The sequence below is a fragment of the Phocoena sinus genome, chromosome 8, assembly GCF_008692025.1.
Source record: "Phocoena sinus isolate mPhoSin1 chromosome 8, mPhoSin1.pri, whole genome shotgun sequence".
In the NCBI taxonomy this organism is placed as follows: domain Eukaryota; kingdom Metazoa; phylum Chordata; class Mammalia; order Artiodactyla; family Phocoenidae; genus Phocoena; species Phocoena sinus.
The window spans coordinates 24,813,175-24,833,983 of record NC_045770.1 but is presented as its reverse complement, the minus strand read 5'-3'; the positions used below and the strand labels follow the sequence as shown (position 1 = coordinate 24,833,983).

General features: G+C 36.4%; 1 protein-coding gene across 1 annotated transcript in view; it reads left to right on the top strand.

The window, feature by feature from the left end:
- The window catches only part of ELMOD1 (ELMO domain containing 1), a 110,775-nt gene extending 90,223 nt beyond the window's left edge, over nt 1–20,552 (top strand). The window contains exons 7-11 of the mRNA XM_032642136.1: nt 93–226; nt 4,111–4,179; nt 7,626–7,676; nt 8,777–8,910; nt 19,345–20,552. Of these exons, the coding sequence (XP_032498027.1) occupies nt 93–226; nt 4,111–4,179; nt 7,626–7,676; nt 8,777–8,910; nt 19,345–19,517 (561 nt within the window). The 3' untranslated portion in view covers nt 19,518–20,552. The remainder of the gene's footprint in view (nt 1–92; nt 227–4,110; nt 4,180–7,625; nt 7,677–8,776; nt 8,911–19,344) is intronic.
- The last annotated feature ends 257 nt before the right edge of the window (nt 20,553–20,809 follow it).

Genomic DNA, 20,809 nt, shown 5'->3' with positions numbered 1-20,809 from the left:
TCGTCCTAATAATGTAGTTTACTAAATTTCTGTCAATAAGAAAGGTATTATATGTGTGTATATCAACAGGCTAATTTTTTTCTTTTCTTCAGTTATGGAAATTCTTGAAGCCCAATACTCCACTGGAATCCCGGATTTCTAAGCAGTGGTGTGAAATTGGTTTCCAAGGTGATGATCCTAAAACAGATTTTCGAGGAATGGGACTTCTGGGACTGTACAATTTGCAGTAAGTAAAATGAAGAATGGTTGAGTTTTAAAATGATGTTCTGATCTCCTCATACTGAAATGTCAAAGTTGATTTATTAGTCCCAAAAGCCACTTCCCAGGAGGCTCCAGGAAAACATTCAAATCCTCTGATTTGAACTCAAGTTCATAAAATTTAAAAGGCTCCTACCATCTTCCTTTTATCTGGCAAACTTCATAGATTCTTTTAAACAAATCTCAAATTTATTTTTAACTTTTTGTTATGAAAAATTTCAATTATATTCAAAAACAGTGGAACGATTGTAAAGAACCCCCTTTACACTGATCACCCAAATTCAGTAACTATTGAGATTTTGGAATACTTGCAACACTTGTTTTTTTGGTAGAAGTGTGTTAATGAAAATCCTATGCTGTTTGTTGTTTCACCCTAATATTTCAATATATAGCTCTAAAAGACATCAATATTACCTTACATTAACCACAATGACATTATTACACCTAACAAAATTAACAGTGATTCCTTGGTATCATCTATATCCTGACTATATTCAAATTACCCAATTATCTCAAATATGTCTTGTTACAGCTGGTTTGATCTGATCCAGTTCCATGTAAGATCTATGCATTGCATTTAGTGATTATATCTCTCTCGTGTTTTTTTTTTTTGTCATCTTATTTTTCTTTAATTAATTTTTATTGGAGTATAGTTGCTTTACAATGTTCTGTTAGTTTCTGTTGTACAGCAAAGTGAATCAGCTATACGTATACATATATCCCCTCATTTTTGGATTTCCTTCCCATTTAGGTTACCACAGAGCATAGAGTTCCCTGAGCTATACAGTAGGTTCTTGTTAGTTATCTCTTTTATACATAGTATTAATAGTGTATATATGTCAATCCCAATCTACCAATTCACCCCCCACCTTGCCCTCTTGGTAGACATACGTTTGTCCTCTACCTCTGAGTCTCTATTTCTACTTTGCTCTCTGGTCCTTTTTAATTAAATCAGTCTCTCCCCCTCCCTCCTCTCCTTTTGCCCCTCCATCATGTCATTAATTCATGCAAGATTCTAGGTCAACTGTCCTATAAAATATCCCACAATCTGTATTTGTCTGTTTGCATTTGTACCCATCCCCGGTATGCCCTGATAATCAGAGGTATTCAGAAAGAGTTGAATAGGTTCATGTTGACATCTTGGTGGGAGGCCTGCATCATCCCCACTCTCAGTCTTATGCTGAGATGGATCAGAGGAATCACAGCCTGATGGCTCCATTATAAAGTCCCCATCAGCCCTTTATCTAACCATTTCCTCCAGTTATCTTCACTGAGCCAATTAATTGGGCAAAGAGTACTTTTCTAATTCTGTTATTCTTCCCACAGTTGTTGCCTAAAATTCTGTAAAGACAGTTTCCTTTAGTAAATACGGTTATTTGGTTTCTCTAAAATATAGGCAGGGGACTTCCTTGGCGGCACAGTGGTTAAGAATCTGCCTGCCAATGCAGGGGACACGGGTTTGAGCCCTGGTCCAGGGAGATCCCACATGCTGCAGAGCAACTAAGCCCGTGTGCCACAACTACTGAGCCTGCGCTCTAGGGCCCGCGAGCCACAGCTACTGAGCCCGCGTGCCACAACTACTGAAGCCCGCATGCCTAGAGCCCATGCTCTGGAACAAGAGAAGCCACCGCGATGAGAAGCCCGTGCACTGCAACGAAGAGTAGCCCCCCGCTCACCGCCAACTAGAGAAAACCCACACGCAGCAACGAAGGCACAACACAGCCAAAAACAAAATTTTTTTTAAATAAGTAAAATAAATAAATTAAAATATAGGCAGGACAACTGCTCAAGTAAATAAGTTGCCAATTTTCAGAGTGAGGAATTGGTGCCCTAGTCCCCTTGTTAGTGATCAAACTTTTTTTTCTGTATGTTTTTTGTATGTATGGTTTTTGTATGTTTATGTGATTTAATAATGGTGCTCATTATTTTTTTCATGCTTAAATTGGGTCATTTGTAGCCATTACTTTTCAAGAAAAAAGGAGTCCTTTTAGGTTGGCTCTTGTGTCCTTTGATACTACCCTACTAATGAGGATAGTGATATATTTTTAAAAGAAAAAATGGCCTTTTTAATGACACCCATTTCCCCCTAAGATCTTTTATTTTAAATTTAGGAAGTTTAATAATCACCCATGCTTTTATTTTTAAGATGGTAATTTTTTAATACAATTTTTAAAGGTTACACTCCATTTACAGTTATTACAAAAGTATTAGCTATAATTCCCCGTGTTGTACAATACATCCTTGTAGCCTGTCTTATACCTATAGTTTGTACCTCCCACTCCCCCACTCCTATTTTTTCCCTTCTCTCCCTCCCCACTGGTAAATGTTTTAAATGTTACACTATTATGTAATGTGAGTGAATAAAAAAGTAAATTTTGATGACAAAGGTGGTATTACAAATAAGTGGGTAAAGGATGAGCTTTTAAATAAGTAGAGCTGGGGCAATTAGCCTTCCATTTGAAAATTAAATTAAATTAAATCTCTACCTTGCCTCAGTTTATAAATTGAATGTCAAAAACAAATATTTACAACTTTTAGGAGAAAATCTTTAAGATATGTGAGTAAGGAGGGATCTCTTAAAGATAAAAACCAAAAAAGCACAAACTGTAAAAGAAAAATCAATAAATCTCACACATTAAAATCAAAATCTTCTATAAGCCACCATAAATAAAATGAAAAGAAAGCCAAGACTGACACATAGTTGATAAAGGATCTATATCCAGTATATTGTTATCTGTAGGCTTATTTATTTGAGGACATTTTTAGATATACTGGACCAAGAAATGTGAACATAAACCTAATTCTAATTCAAACCTATTCTATAAACGTAAATGACCAACAAAAGTATGAAGAGACTCAATTTCATTAATAATCATGGACATGTTTACTAAATTTGCTGACTAGTTTTGAACTTTTATGAGAGAAAATTTAAGAGGTTGTTTTATCCTTTAGATATATGCAGGAAATACACATCAAATTAAATAATACATGCTATATGTAGTTGTATTTTTTTATTTATTTTTATTTTTTTGCAGTACGCGGGCCTCTCACTGTTGTGGCCTCTCCCATTGCGGAGCACAGGCTCCGGACGTGCAGGCTCAGCGGCCATGGCTTATGGGCCCAGCCGCTCCACGGCATGTAGGATCTTCCGGACCGGGGCATGAACCCGTGTCCCCTGCATCGGCAGGCAGACTCTTAACCACTGCACCACCAGGGAAGCCCCTGTAGTTGTATTTTATAATTGTCTTTATGAAGTATTTTTTATGATATATTTTTGAGGGTATGTAAGCTTTTTGTATGTGGGAAGGGAAACTTCATTGCCCCTTTCTTCCCAGAACAGAAATTTTTTAACATCTCTAAGCTCCATAAGATATTTTCATCCAGAATTCTAACACCCTGTGAATATTCTCCAAGAAAGTACATTTGAACTTTTATCACCTCCTCTAGTCTCATCCTTTCTCTGTCCTTTGGCTGTCACAGCCTCTTACCATGTCCCTTCATCCAGATTTTTTCTGCCTTCTGAGGGGCCTCCTCCTGCCTTCCTAATAAGAATCTATAACCCTCATTAATAAGAATATCTTTGGCTTGTTAGGGAATGGTAAAGTTCATAATTAAATTTTCAAACCTACTCAAATCATTCCTAAATATTTGTGTGTTTTACAACTACCCTATTATACTGTCATTATATTTGGAAAATTCTATTATGAAAAGCTGTTCATTATCTGGAGGAGCTGACACAGGTTGTATGCTTATGCTGGTGTCCATCTCTGAATCCAAAATGGCCTCAAATTGGATTGAAATGAATGTATTCAAAAGGTATGGAGTTATGGTTTTCTTTCCTTCCAACTGCAGGTATTTTGCAGAAAGGGATGCTGCAGCAGCACAGCAGGTCCTATCTGATTCTCTTCATCCAAAATGCAGGTAATTGTTGAAAATGAAAGGTGGATTAGGCTTTGTGGATTAGGTAGAATTAATTTCATCTCCTATATAGCTCTATTGATAAGATTCTCAAGAGGGTCAACCCACCAGAAGTGAGGCTTAAAGCTCTTCCAAACAAGCCCTTTTGACAAATGCTGAATAGGAAGGTTATAATGTCAGGTACTTGTTAGAGGATTTAGGATGTAAAGTGGCACTGTTCAAGTGAGATGTGTACTTGAGGGGCTGATAACATCTCTGGTGTCTAGGAAGATTGAGGAGGTGGGCATAAACGAAGGAGAAAGCAGAGTATGGAAGAAACAGTTCAGAGACAAGGGACCACAGTGGGGGAATAGAGGGAAGAATGGAAGTCTTGAAGTCAGGGACCAAGTGAGAAAGTCTAAAATTGCTGAGGCTCTTTTTTTTTTCTTAATAAAATTCTAGCTTCTAAATTGTTTGCATTTTCATTTACCTTTCTAAATTTTTGTCTTTAACTGATTACATTAGGGATATCACTAAAGAGGAAATAAGGTATTTTTCTTTGCTTTTGTTTTTTCTTGCTTTTATGTTATTTTACAATAAGTATGGGTAAGAATTTTTAAAGTAATATAAATTCATGAAAATTTTTCAAAAAGGAAACATTTCCCAACTTTTTATGTAATATAGTTCATTACATTGGGCTGTGTTTTGATGAAGGAAAAACCAGATTAGACTGACCTGGTAGAAAATGTCAAAGAGACTTTCTACAGCCATGTCTGTTGGAGAAACATTTTGAAACTTCACCTAAAGGCTGACACATTACCACACATTTCTGCTCCCATCTACTCCAAGAGAGGGACATTTCATCTGGGAATTTTGCTGCGCAGAGCAAATCTCCTCTTCTATTAATGTCTTTCTAATTGTATTACGATAGTGTATACATGCTTTAGTTACTCTTATTATAGGAGTTCTATTTTGTACTCATAGTTTTGTATCACTTTTTTCTCCTCAGCATGACAGGTTATCTTGTTAGTGTTCATGTTTGCTAAATAAGTCCCAAATTTTATCATACCACTCTCAAAATCTATAAACAGGTTGACTTTGTGGCTCCCCTCCCATCTTACTATTATACTTACTCTAGCTTCAATTGGCTAAGATTCATTAAATTATCCTATACTTTCCAAATTTATAATTATAATCTTTTTATAAGTTAAAATTTTCATTTTCTTTACATTTTATTTTCTTTGAGAAAAGCACTAAAATCATAACTCTTTCTTCATATATCACATGGTTAAAATCAAACTGTTTTAATTTTTTAACTACATTGTCTGAATTACATGTTTCTGTAATGTAGAGACTCTGAAACCTCTCTGATTAAAATTGGCTGGGGAGTCTGTGTGCACTGACATTCCTTGGAGAAGCATCAATTAAAAGACATGAATCCTCCATGGTCCTTGTGAAGTGACAATAAGCTTAAAATATTTTTTTTTATTAACCATTGGAGAGGGATTGATTTTGTCTATGAGCCATTCTCAAAGAAAGGCTTTATAATTTTATATCCTGTGTTGGCCACTAGAGAGGAATTATTTGAGGGTGTGATTACTCTTATTTAAGAAGAGACTAGTATTTGTGTGTGTGTGTATGTGTGTGTCTGTGTGGGCACGCACACACTTTGTCCCTCAAGCTACAATAAAATTGACTAGATAAATTTCAAGTATTAATCACTTCAAATTGATGGTAAATGTCATTGAATACAAATCAGAATGTTTTGAAAATGCTACTGTCCTTCACAAATGTCTGAAAGAAATATATATTAACCCATAGTGATATCAACATAGTTTCTTTCAGGCCCTGAATATTTCAGGTGTTGAATAGGGAGATGCCATAAAATACTAAGGAAAGTTCTTTCCTGTCTACCCTTCAGCAAGCATTATATGTTATTTCTTTTGTGAAGATCAATCTATTGAATTCTGAAGTAACTTGAGAGATAAAAGTAGGTTCAAGTTTAAGAGAAGAATTTTGATGGCTTGTATTTTTGTTTGTTTGTTGTGTGTGTGTTTCCTGAAGAGAGGAATTCCTTCTGTTTGGGCCAGGATATCCTAAGTAATCAAATGAGTGGAGGTCATTTGGCCTTTTCTTATATTTCCAATGCAGATAGATTTAATTTAACAAAATACAGAGATACTATGTATTTACAAAGGTTTGTTGAAGAGAAAATAAGTGCTTATAAATTTGTTTATATAAAATTTCTTAAATTTCACATCTAACTCATTTCAGTTTGGATATGAGTCTTTTAAGTAAAAATCTCCTGATGCCTCTTTGGCTGACTTGTTGGTTTGTTAATTGGCACTTGCACTTTAAAAAGAAGTGGCTTATTTTAACATGAATTAAAGACAATTACTTTGAATTAGAGCCAGTCATTTACAGAGTAGAAAGTAAGTATAGTAAAATAACAGTTTTGCATCATGTTTTTGTGGGCCTGTGTTGTGTGTGTGTTACATATCTGTCTTTTAATGTAGTGTTTGCGCTGTTTTATAAAGAACTCTCCTTTCTCCTACTTAGATGGAAGCTAAATGTTCATAATAACTCTAGTTTTAAAATTTTATTTAATTCCAAGGCTAACCACAATTTGTAGTGTAGAACACTGAATGAAAGTTCACATTGGCCACAAAGAAGAGTGCAACATGGTTCCTACCTACAAGATATTGGCAGTATGGAAGTGGGTGAGAATAGGGGGAATAAGAAAGTACACAAAGTAATAGAATGCAAGTCAGTATTTTCAGAATGCTTTTATTATAGAACCATTTCTTCAGTCTTATTCAGAAACTCAAATTATAAAAATGGATTAAAATCAAGCTACTATGATTTAGCTGTCTTAGCTTAGCCAGAGGAAATGCCACAGCACTTGTTGGAACAGAATTTTTAAAACCTTTAAGTTCCTCCTTCCCTTATTCCCTCCCTCCCTCTCTCCCTTTTATTCTTTCCTTCTTTCTTTTTTTCACTAACTCAATTATTTATCAGTAAACATTTATTTGGCATCTGCTGTGTGCCAGACATCACAAATAAGGCTGAGTAGGATAATTGCCATGAGGGAAAACCAAACGAAATGCAGTGGGGAATCATGACTGAGGTAGCATCTTGCTAGAGGAGGAAGTATTATTTGATAATTAATGGATAATATAAAAGAGTATATATATAAATATAAAAGAGTTTGGCCTTTAGGTCTGTCTCTCACTGCTGTACTATAGTGAATAAGGGATAAGTAGCATGGCTTTAAATAAGTCCATTTCTGAGCTCCATATAAATTGTATTGTGGCTTTTTAGTTAATAACATTTAAATTGATTAGTGTTTGATAACTGAGTTACAGACATCCCCACATCTAGTCAACAGTTTTAACAAAAACATTAAAGGAGAACAGGTATCAATTAGAGAAGTCTTATTTATTTATTTACTCATTCATTCATTTATTCAGCAAATTCAGCAAAGCAGAATGGGAGAAGAAAAGGATGGATAAAGCAATTGGGTGAGTGTGGGACTTCATATATAAAGGTTGTCAGAAGAGTACTGCAAAAAATGACAAGGATGAAAATGTACTTGTCCTGATGGAAATACATAATCCAGTTGAATTTTGGAAAGGACCTGTTTATATGTTTTTGTATTTACTTGTATGATTATATGATACTACTTTGCCTGTGACCAAGTGGTGAAGTTTAGAAAGTTATAACTGTATGGAAATGATTTTCAAAAATCATAATTTGGAATTGTATTTGCTAGTCTGCTTTTAAGGATTTCTATCAAGTATCAGGCTATTAGTTAAAAGTTTACTTTAGAAGGTCTTTTTTTATAATGCCCCATTTCATCCAAAAATATTTCTGAGCAAAGAACTCCTTTTTTTTATGTGCTGGATTTATAATACCAGAGAGGACTTAAGAACTCAGTTTCACTTAATTTTAGATAGACATGTAGAAAATGGACTAGAAAATATACCCTGGGTGTTAAGATACTAGTTAAATTTTTCCTCATTTTAAAGGTAATATAAGATTTATTATAGAAAATTTCAAAAATATAGGAAAGTAAACAAAAAAAATCACCATAATCATATTACTCTAATATACCCATATTAATATTTTGTGGCATTTCACTCTAGTTTTTCTACACATTTGTGTGTATAATAAAACTTGGTTTGTTCTATACACAATGTTTTATATCCTGCTTAAATAATCTTTAGAAGTATGGTTTTTACTAGTTGTAATATGTTATATGAGATTACCATAATTTATTTCATCAATCATCTTCTTTAGGATATATGAATAGTTTACATGTCTTTGCCATATAAATAATGCTATAATGACTATTATTGTATATCAAGCTTTGCCATTTTCTGTTTTTTTCTCTCATATATTTGGGAATGGCATTACCAAGTCAAAGCATATGAACTCTCAATTCTCTTGGCATATATTATTAAAATTTTCTGGTAATTTATAAGATTCAGGGTTTTGATAAGTTGGGGAGAGAGGGGAAATCTGACACTCTGATAATAGCAATTTAAATATCAAATTATCATTTTTTGAAATGCTTACTTCTCACATGTGATATACAGTTGGTGTGGCTTGCACTTTACAGGTACTCGTTTGCAATTGTGGGCATCAATATAACTGATCTGGCATATAATCTACTGGTGAGTGGAGCTCTAAAAACTCATTTCTACAACATCGCTCCAGAAGCTCCAACATTATCTCACTTCCAGCAAACATTCTGTAAGTGTCCTGTTGCTTAATTATTGACATAGGTTTCTATAGAACACTCTAGACAAGGGTTGAAGCTGAGAGATCTTTGTGATTTGGCTGCATTGGAGCCTTCGAACTTCCTCCTTTGGTTATGATTTTGTTTTCTCATTCACAACCTACACATATTTTCAGGCATCATGAATATTTCCTCGTTCCCAGCTCTTGCCTAATAAGTATCAATGTATCAACTTCCCATCTGACTTAAAGACATCAGAGATGTCTTTCTTCCTCTGATCCAGCATGGCATGACACTTAAGAGTGCAGGCTCTGAAGACAGCCTGAGTTGACTCTCAGATCTACGTTAACTACCATCTCTAAGCCTCAGCTATCTCATCTATAAAATGAGTCTTTTCCTCATAGAGCTGCTATGGAGGTAAAATGAGATGAGGATAAAAAGGCTTTTTATTAGCTAGTCCCATAGTAGTGCTCCGTGAACATTAGAAAGAGAAGGTGGTGGTTTAATGGGTGATATAGATGGTGGTAGAGTTGTCATTGGTATTACTTTTACTGCTACCACTACTAGTGCTACAGAGGGTAGTGTTTGCAGCCCTTTCTAAGTGTAGGTGCTAATAGAGGGAAGTATTTTTGACCCTGAACCAGAGCCTTATGTTGTCCTTGCCTGAGGGGTATCCTTTGGGGTGGCAGTTGTGCTGAGGTTTCAGAAGATAAAGAACGAGACCATTTAGTAGAATCCTGAGATGCTATTCTCTAATTTTAGAGGCAGAATCCTAAAATGTAGCTGTGTGTCACTATAATCCTTGCTGGCCAGACATAAACTGGTTTGGAGGAACATAGAATGGTAGTCTACCAAGTCTTCAAGCAATCTAAGCAATTTAAAGGAGAAATGTCTTTTAAACCATTTAAACCATGCTTACTGCACTGAGGGCCTCGTACCTGAGCTTTCTTAGCAAGAAAATTTCAAAATTCTTCTCATGTTTCTTTCAGGCTTTCTTCTGCTGTTATGTGCTAAACAGGTCTGCCACTCTTTCTAAGTATGGTTAAGATACAATCATTCCACCCCAAATCTACCACAGGAGAGTGTTGTTCCGCAGTTCAATTTTAAAATGTGATAAAGTCACAAGTTAACAGCCATTTACTTTATCTAAATTCCTAAATTAAAAGTGATTATGTTATCTAGGATTCTGTCTTCTTTTACATCTGCTTAAGCAGGACTTCCAGTTAAAGATGACATAATTAGTGTATGCATTATGCTCCCTTCTGAAATTACACTAAAGTTAATAGAAAGGGATTTTTCTAAGAAAACATAAACCCACAAGGATAAAAATCAGAAACAAAGCACGAAAATCTCATTTTGAAAGCTGGAAAACAGATTAAGTGGTAAATGATTTAGTAGTCTTAAGAGAGCAAATCCTTAACAGGTGGCATGGAAAGGTAAGAAGCAACCTGATTTATTCCACAGGACTCCCCAAAAGGTTCAAGAATTGGCAGCATTATATATCTCAGAAATAAGGGTTGGGCTTCCCTGGTGGCGCAGTGGTTGAGAGTCCGCCTGCCGATGCAGGGCACACAGGTTCGTGCCCCGGTCCAGGAAGATCCCACATGCCGCGGAGCGGCTGGGCCCGTGAGCCATGGCCGCTGAGCCTGCGTGTCCAGAGCACAGGCTCTGCAACGGGAGAGGCCACTTTTTGGCCTTTCAGCAAAGGCCAAAAAAAAGAGGCCTTTTTGCAGTGAGAGACCCACGTACTGCAAAAAAAAAAGAAATGAGGGTTAACATAATAAGACCAAAAATAGCAAGATTGCTTGAAAATACGTTAAGAAGCTCCTAGAGGCCTAAATCTCCTTCTCTAGGAGACAGCTTCTGTCCTTCCCCCTCCTCAGCAGAGGCTGGTGTACTTTACAGGGAGAGAAAAATAAAGGGTCTCTGGTCTGATGAGAATCAGGTACAGCTGATGGCAAACCATACTGAAAGTGATGATGAAGACTGAGACTCAGGCTCCTTCTCCTACCCAATTCCTACCACTTTGGCAAGAGACTGACAAGGGCCTTCTCTGAAATCTGAACATCCCAAAGAGAAAATAGCTGAAGATGCTGACCTCTGGGTCTCCCCAGTGAAGCAGCCCAGTCATATCACTCTACAGTCATGCTCACCATCAACAAACCCTACCTACCTGCTCAGAGCTTCCAATCAACTTTTAATCCAGTTGGCTTTTTATTTAGTAAAAAATATTTACAGGTAGCCAAGTATTACCAGATGTTTGAGTGTGATGGTTAAAAACATGTCCTCTGGGCTTCCCTGGTGGCGCAGTGGTTGAGAGTCCGCCTGCCGATGCAGGGGACACGGGTTCGTGCCCCGGTCTGGGAGGATCCCACATGCCGCGGAGCGGCTGGGCCCGTGAGCCATGGCCGCTGAGCCTGCGCGTCTGGAGCCTGTCCTCCACAACGGGAGAGGCCACAACAGTGAGAGGCCCGCGTAACGCATAAAAAAAAAAAAAAAAAACCATGTCCTCAAATTCTTTGATACTCTTCCCATTAAAAGGTAGATTTTTTTGTTCCTCTTACCCAGCCCAACTGGGCTGACCAGTTGGTTGACCAAGAGAATGAGCAGATTTGACACTATGTGACTTTTAGGGCTACATGAGAAAAGTATTTCATCTGTGGATAAAGAAGATGTGGTACATGTATACAATGAAATACTACTCAGCCATAAAAAAGAATGAAATAATGCCATTTGCAGCAACATGGATGCAACTAGAAATTATCATACTAAGTGAAGTCAGAAAGAGAAAGACAAATACCATATGATATCACTTATATGTGGAATCTAAAATATGACACAAATGAACCTACTTATGAAACAGAAACAAACTCATGGACATAGAGAACAGACTTGTGTTTGCCAAGGAAGAGGGAGTTGGGGGAGGAATGGAGTGGGAGGTTGGGGTTAGCAGATGTTAGCTATTATATACAGAATGGTAAACAACAAGGTCCTACTGTATAGCATGGGGAACTATATTCAATATCCTATGATAAACCATAATGGAAAAGAATATTAAAATAAGAATGTGTATATATATATATGTATGTATAACTGAATCACTTCGCTGTACAGCAGAAATTAACACAACATAACAATTATACATCAATAAAAAAAAATTTTTTTAAAGAAAAGGCTTTGATCTGAAGATCAGGGATTGAGCTGCCTTTGGAAGCATAAGCCACCATGTAAGGTATCTGATTCCTCTGTGTTGTGAAAAAGTCCAGGACATACAGAGCAATCATATGTAGGTAATCTGACTGACAGCCCCAGATGAGATCCCAGCTGATAGCATCTACCACTAGACCTGTGAGTGAAGATGCCTCTAAATGATTCCTGCCACCAGCTGTCAAGTCACCCCCAACCTTCAGATCTTCCTAGTTGATATTCCAGGCATTGTGGATCCGTCCCTCCTCTACCCTTTCTGAATTCCAAACCCACTGAATTCATGAGAATAATAAAATGGTTTTTTTAAGCCACTGAATTTTGGAATAATTTCTTAAGCAGCCCTAGATAACAAGAACAGTAAGGAAAGCCTCAAACATGAAAGAGGGTCTAAAACAGGCAGAAATAAAGCCACTATAAAGAAACAGAAACCATGCAGAGAGAAGAAAACTTCAAAAATACGTATCATTAATATCCCCAAGAGATAAGAGAAGAAATTGCTACTATGAAACAAGAACAAGGTGCCATAGAAAGAGCATTCAGAGAATAAAAGAGTGTTCTTAGAAATTAAAAATCAGATAACAGGAATGAAATCTCCAAGAAGGATTAGAAGATAAAGCTGAAAACTTCCAGAAAGTAGAACAGAAAGTATAGATGAAAAATATAAAATAAAGGTTGAGAAATTAAAGGACCATTCTTAAAAGTCTTATAAAAGGAGTGCCAGAAAAAAGAACAGTGAAACTAAGGGGGTGGGGGGGATCAAACAAATAAATCAAGAAAAATTTTCAGAATTGAAGGATGACTTTTCATATTTAAACTAGTAAGCACCAGGATAATAGATTAAAATGGATTCACACTCAGGTCCATATCATTGTGAAATTTTAATACATAGGAAAGAGATGATTTTAAGAATTTCCAAATCTGTCACATAAAGAATTGGGAGTCAAGATGACATTGGATTTCTCAACAGCAACACTGTATTCTAGAAGAGAGTGGAATAATGTCTTCAAAAATTTAAGCAAATATTATTTAAAATCTAAGGGAATGTGATTTCCAATTTTGAATTCTATACCCAGTCCAACTTACCAATTAAGTGTGGAGTAGAATAAACAAAATTTTTTGATTGCAAAGTCTTAAACATTTTACCTTCTTGTACCTTTATAAGGAAGCTCTTGAAGGATATTTTTCCATAAAATAAGAGAGTAATCCTAAGAGGAATAAGTGAGGTACAGAAAGCAGGAAATCTATGAGAGAATAAAAGAGAAGAGAAGAGAAGAGGGGAAGGGGGGGGGGGGGAGAGGAGAAGAGGGGAGGGGAAGGGAAAGGACAGGAGAGGAAAGAGAAGAGAATCTTTGAGATGAGGGAAGTCAAAAAATCAAGCAATGGAAAATATGTTATTTAGCGCTATGGAGGTCAATAATCAAAGAATCAGCTGGAACAGTTGAAATGCTGCTTTAAGGAAGCAGGAATTAGGACAGGAAGTGTTGCTGGGTTTTTGTTTGCTCCTTGTAACAAGACTTATTAAACTATTTGACTCTATGTATAATTTGATGCTCAACATAACTAATTATTAGAGAAATACAAATCAAACTACAGTGAGGTATCACCTCACTCTGGTCAGAATGGCCATCATCAAAAACTCTACAAATTATAAATGTTGGAGAGGATGTGAAGAAAAGGGAACCCTCCTACACTGCTGGTGGGAATGTAAGTTGGTACAGCCACTGTGGAGAGCAGTATGGAGGTTGCTTAAGAAACTAAAAATAGGGCTGCCATATGACCCAGCAATCCCACTCCTTGGCATATATCCACAGAAAACTATAATTTGAAAAGATACATGCACCCCAATGTGCATTGCAGCACTATTTACAATAGCCAAGACATGGAAGCAACCTAAATGTCCACCAACTGATGAATGGATAAAGAAGTGATATATATATATATATATATATATATATATATATGTATACACACACACACACACACACACACACACACACACTGGAATATTACTCAGTCATAAAAAAGAAGGAAATAATGCCCTTTGCAGCAACATGGATGGACCTAGATATTATCATACTAAATGAAGTAAGCCAGAGAAAGACAAATATCATATGATATTGCTTATATGTGGAATCTAACAACAACAAAAAAATACAAATGAACTTTTTACGAAACAGAGATAGACTGACCACAGACATGGAAAACACACTTATTGTTACCAAAGGGGAAAGGTGGGGAGGGATAAATTAGGAGGTTGGGATTAACATATACCCGCGACTATATATAATATAGATAACCAAGAAGGACCTACTGTATAGCACAGAGAACTATAATATGAATATGAAAAAGAATAGACATACATATGTATAACTGAATCATGCTGTACACCTGAAATTAACACAACATTGTAAATCAACTATACATCAATAAAAAGTAAATAAAATAAATTATGTATAAGTTGAATGAAAAAGCAAATTTTAAAATATATACCTCTTTATGACTTGTTAATGGAAAATGTAAGTTCCCTACATTTGTGATTACAGCTCCTACTCTGACAACTAGATGATTATATTTACTCTTGTAACAATTCTGACCATTTCCAGCAGATAATATTGAGGTTTTACTACAGATCAGATTCTGTGTTAAGGAAGACAGACATCTAAACAAATAAAACACGGTGGGAAGAATTTTGTTATTGAAGAAGTAAAATCTCAGTCTGGACATTAGGGAAAGCTTTCTAAAGCAAATTCCATTTTCCATGAGAAGTGAAAAATAAGTAGCAGGAAATATAGCAGTGGTGGCCTAGTGGTCCAGCAAGAGGGAGTAGCACAGGCAAAGGCCACAAGACAAACAGTGTGGTGGATTCAAGGAATAGAGCATAGGATTTGGGGTGGGGGGAGGGGTGTCTAGAGATGACAGTAGTAAGAGCAGGAATGGGGAAGGGGATATCTTGAAAGAGTTTTGTAAGCCATTTGAAAGACCATAAACGTAGATAAATAGGACCACTTGCTTTATTTTTCTACCCCTTGTACTTACCCTATTCTATAGTTACCATGTTCCTTAGGGAAGCCAGGGAAGCAATTCTGAGGGAAAATAGAATGAGTTTAGTTTTAGGTATACCAGAGGTGGGTTCCTTTTGGGCAATAGTTGGCATTCTAATGAATAGTGGGCACTCTAATACAAGGTTGTGGAGCTCTGAAGAATTACAAGGGCAGATTTGGGGTTCATTAGCATTAAGGAGAAAATCAGAGCCATACAGTGGGGAGCTCTTGCAGGAGAGAATCAAAGTTAGAATCATAGGAATTGACATATAAGAACAGGAATATTTATTTTGTTCATGACTATATCCACAGCACAGAACCTGGTACAGAATAGGTGCTCAGTAAATATTTGTTGGATGGATGGATGGATGAGAGTGAAAAATATTGGCTGGTGTCCTTTTCAGGAGAAAGGAAGTCTAGTTACTCTGGAAAAATTTGGCCTTGTCCTGAATTGATAGGCTTCCAAGAGAATTGCAACCTGGGTGAGTAAGCAAGCAGTGGGATTACTTTTTTTTTAAGGCCCTCACCAGGTTTTAGAAACAGCAGCAATCCCATTGTGGATTGGGGTGAGGCAGAGGGACTCAGGCCTCTCTTGAAGAAGCAAACTGTGCTCTGAATTAGTTGCTCATCTATCAGACATGATCAGTTTTGCACCTCTTCTCTGTAATATTCTTGCAATTACCTGTGTCCTTGTGTCTCTGCAGTCTACTAACCGAATGCAGTGAAGCAAAACCAAGACACATTCAAGCAACAACAAATATGCTGCAGTCTTGGGTTGGAAAGCCAAATTATTATTCCAAACAGGTATTTCATCTAGGTGAAAGAATATAAGAATATAATAGGTCTATCATTTTGACTTTACAGTATTATTCAGTGAGCACTGCACTGCCAAGTCAGTATGCTATGAAAATCACATTCAATCTAAAGCTCCACTGAACAGGCAGCTGCATTGAAATATAGTAAGGTTAGGTGTAGTGAGCAGAAGGAAGTACAATAGCAAGAAGGGAAAAAAGAATTAGCTTTTCTTTGATCTTCAAAAGAAGGAGCTATTCAGTAGGAATAAGAACCAGAAAAAGAGAGTACACTGGAAAAGGCAGCAGATTTCAGGTACTGGCTTCCAGCTTCCAGCTATAATTGTGTGATTGTACACCATTCAAGTATCTCTTCTAAACCCAATGTCCTCATCTGCATTACCTATTCCATAAAGCTGCTGTAAGAATTAAATAAGAGACTATAAGCAATACCCTGACCCCTCTTTCCTCCCTCTGCTCTTCATGCCATTTTGTTAGCTTCCTTAGCTAGCAAATCATCATCTGAAATTGTCTACCTTGGTCCCTCTCCAAGAAACTGAGAATTGGGGAGCATAAGAACTCTACCTTTTTCTTGTATCTGTTACATATTTGTTAATTGGCAGATGGGCCAACTGATCAATTTGCCAAATGAATTTATGAACACTCTGTAACGTTATATAAATAAGTGGAGTTTTATGATTATGATATGTACTCTGGAAGCCAAGCCACCATTTCTACATTTTGATTAAAATCATGTTATACAGTGTCTAATTATTTTTCTGACAGGATAGAGAGAGTCCTAGGGAATCAGTTTGCAAGATTTACACCTTGACTTTTGTAGCCTTCAGAGGAAGGAGAATGGTGTTAGATTATTAACCACCCCTCTCCCTTCTACTCCTCTCCTAGCCTGTCTTTTAAACCTTTCAAAATGTTTTCCTGTAGTTGCATGTAAGGTAGAAAAAGGGTGAAACCAAAGAGATCTGTATTCTTCTAAAACTCTATGCTACCCTAGATCACTTCTAGAGTGAGAATGTACATTGTGGAAAAGTGAATTTCTCATTAAAGTATTTTTCACAGTGCCTACTTATTATTGTCAATGGGGTAAATAACTTATTAATCATGAGGTACCAATGAGATGCTTTTAATTCATCAGTATTGGAAACCTGACTCTATATACAAAACAGGTCAGGTATGTTTATTTGAGCTCAGAAGCAAAGTCAGGAAAATTATGTGTGTATTTTATATAGCAAGGAAGAAGAAATTATAAATGATCGTAGATTTTATTTAGAACCATAAAAATTATAGCATTCAGAAAGAAACCAAGGGAACTTAAAAAGAGGGCATCTTCTAAATCAATGGATTTCATACTTCAGTGACATGAGATTCATCTTACTGAACTGAGATGTCTGGTTGAATCAGGGAGGGTCTTCATTTTTTACAAGTACCTCATGCCATTCTTGGGATACTTTAGGATGGATAGATGATTGAATTCTTTTGGCTGAATAAGATACTGAGATGAGAGGAAAGAATTTCTGTTAGTGTGTGCTGAAACAACCAGGATGATAAACAGACTCCAAGTCATGGCATATGAGAAATTGTAAGAAGAAATGGGGATGCTTAACCTCATGGCATAAAGGGCACTTCAGATACTTGAGTTGGAGAAGGACTGAATTTGTTCCAAGAAATATGGGGCAAGAAATTTTGGCCCAGTGTGAGAAAGCACCTCTAAAGAATCAGATTCTTCATTCATGGCCCAGGCTAATGTTAGTGTTGTCACCAGAAAAGTTCAAGACTGGGTGCTGCCACAGGGAATCCAAGCATCAGATGGATCAGAGACAGATGGATGGCTCCTGGGATTGCTGATACCTCTGATCTGGGGCTTCTCTGATATGGTCACATTCCCACTACAGTGACAGTGGGCCCTGGTTGGTGTAGCCCAGAGGCATTTGGGTGAGGGTTGGTATGTGTTCCCATCTGAGATGTTAAAATCAGTCAATATGTTAACTTGTGTTAACACAGATTAACAAAATGTGTTAATGTGTGTAGAGAGCCCAGAGGCAGTCCAAGCCTAGAGGAAGTGAGTCAACCCAAAGAAAAAATAAAATAAATTCTTTCTCTCCTTACTACCCTTCCTCCTATAGTTGAAGAGAAAGACCATATACTTTAAGATGTACAAGCATACTTAAAAATGTAATGAATGAGTAACCAGGTAAGTTTGTGGAAATAGACCCACATCTGGCAGTGTGTGTGTTGGGGGTAGGAAGGAAGGTCATTTCTAATTTTGTATTACAGTGAGATATGAATAAAGGTTTTTAAAAATCTGTTTATGGAACTATGTTAAATGTTATCCCATAAGTAGCTAGTTACCAGAAAAATAAAAGCTATTGAATTGTTTTTGCTATTAGAATTGAGTATGTTTGTTCTAAAGTTCTCTTCCCCTGCCCTCTGTCATCTCTACTGCTTACTCCTTCCCATGAAGGTGAAGGGCTAGGATTTAAACCAGGTTTCTGGCTCCAGAATCCTTCTCTGAACTATCTTCTACTGCCTTCTAATGTTAAGACAAATTAAAACTTGTGTAATGTTTGGTTTCCATTTTTCTAACTAGTATTATTTCCTTAAATACTTTTTTCTTATTATAGAGACACTTGAGCTTGCTTTTGCTTTACTACATGCAAATACTTATTATTGTCTTTTAAAAAGCTATTCACATTTCAATTCTAAATGAGGAGGGAGGGGTACAGTGGGGAAACAATACAATAAGTAGGTTCTCATATCAAATATTTAACATTTATTCCAAAAATGTTCCCAATCCACATAACATTTTTGAGACAAAAATTATTTGAATATAAAATTATGCTTCAGAGCAAAGATGTCTTATTAGCAATTTCATATAGTTTAATGACCACTCTATTGTTCAGAGTTGATTTACAGTTTTTATTGTCTTATAATAGATTGTCAGAATGCATTCTTTTGATTTGTCAGGGTAATTTAAAACTTTACTCAAATCAAATATCAAGAGAAAAAAGGCTGAGTGGAGTACTTTTGAAAAATCACACCATTATGTTAATTTAATCAGGAGGTAAAGAATGAAGTAGTTACTGTCGACCTTGCAAAATATGTTCCAGTTGTTACTCATATTCTAGAAATGGCAGAATTGATTTTTCTTCCTGCTTGAGCAGAGTGAGAATAATTCTAGGACCAATTGCAAAAATCTTGCAGGTTGGTAGCTTCCACTGCACTGGTTTTAAAGAATAATTTTAACAGTAGTGTTTGCTGTATTTTGATCTTGTCTTTGAGTGACATGGTTGCTGTTAGTTGGTCTGACATCTTTTTCAGCATTCAGGGTCATTCTGAATATGATTAAGGATTTTTTTCCCTTGCATTCTTGTCACTGTCTTATCTCTAACAGGCTATTTGATGCACGAGTTTCATAAGTTTTGGATTGAAGAGGACCCCATGGACATAATGGAATTTAATCGTGTGCGGGAGAAATTCCGCAAGAGGATCATAAAACAGCTGCAGAATCCAGACATGGCATTGTGCCCACATTTTGCTGCCTCGGAAGGTTTAATCAACATATAGTCACCCACACTGGTTTTAATGGATACCCCAGGACAGTGCCTCATTATTGTGTTAGATCTCTGCTTAGGTCCCAGCTCACACACTGAATGCACACAGTGATCGTATGCATGCCTGTTAGTACAGTGTCTTCATATCTTCGTCATAATTACCAGATCCCCAAATACCACAATTTCTGCAGTATCTGTCATCCAGTGACTGCTCATATTGTGGCATCATGCAGTGTTACATCTTGCTTTGACACCTGGTATGGAGAGAGTTTTCTATTTTTTTAAATTGGCTTCCTCTCCCTCATAATTTAGTGTTGAAGAATTGTATTTCTCTAGCTGTATTTTATATGTAAAAGATTTAGTTGAATTTTGTTCTGTGAAAGCCTTTTAATTTATTGATGTTTCATGACTATAGCTGCTAGCTCTTCAAGCCAGGTTCATGCTTGGACCTCATTCCAAAAAAGTATGACTTTAAAATAATACAAACAGACACATGATAAGACAAATCATTCTTGCAAATACTGCTGCACTTCATGAAAATGTAACGAGGCTAACAAGAAGCAAATTTAGGTAGGTGCTGGGGTTTTTTGAAGTACCACAGAATTATATTGTAATTTACCCCCAGTTGTAATTGTTGCATAGTCATCTGGACATCAAACTATTTTATTCCCATAATTTTACTGGCTTGGATGCCTAAATATGTTTATGATGCTTGGAGCCTCAAAAAAGAAGTATGCACACTGCAAAAGCTCCAACAGCTTTTTCACTGCCTGCCTCTTGCTGAACTCAGAGTTACACCCTGGCACTGTTCTGATCCAGGCATCTTTGCTTGGAGCACTGAGTGGTGGCTGGTTTGTTGTCTATGTCAAGAGGTAATATTAAAAAACAATTTGCAAGAAAATGTGTTGCAAGAGAAGAACCTGAGCTATGTCATTCTGTAATATTTCTTGAAACTAATGACCTTGTCTTTTATCAGTGGAGGAAATAAATTGCTTGGAAGGAGAACAAAATCAAGTCATTTCAAAACTGCTTAAAATCATTTTAAAAACCATGATTTAGTTTGGAATTAATTATGATTGTAGTCTGTTGAATAGTATTTACCATGGCATTTCATACCCATGGTATTTTATACCTTCTGACTATCAGTTTTAGTATTATTAGATGTTTGTGTACTCACTTGCTTATCTAAGTGAATTTTGAGTACTGCCTAACTCAGTTATGAATAAATTACATGTCATTCTACTGTAATGTATAGTGTATTTCATTTTAATATTTTTGTGCTTGTACAGCTTCTGAATATGCAGA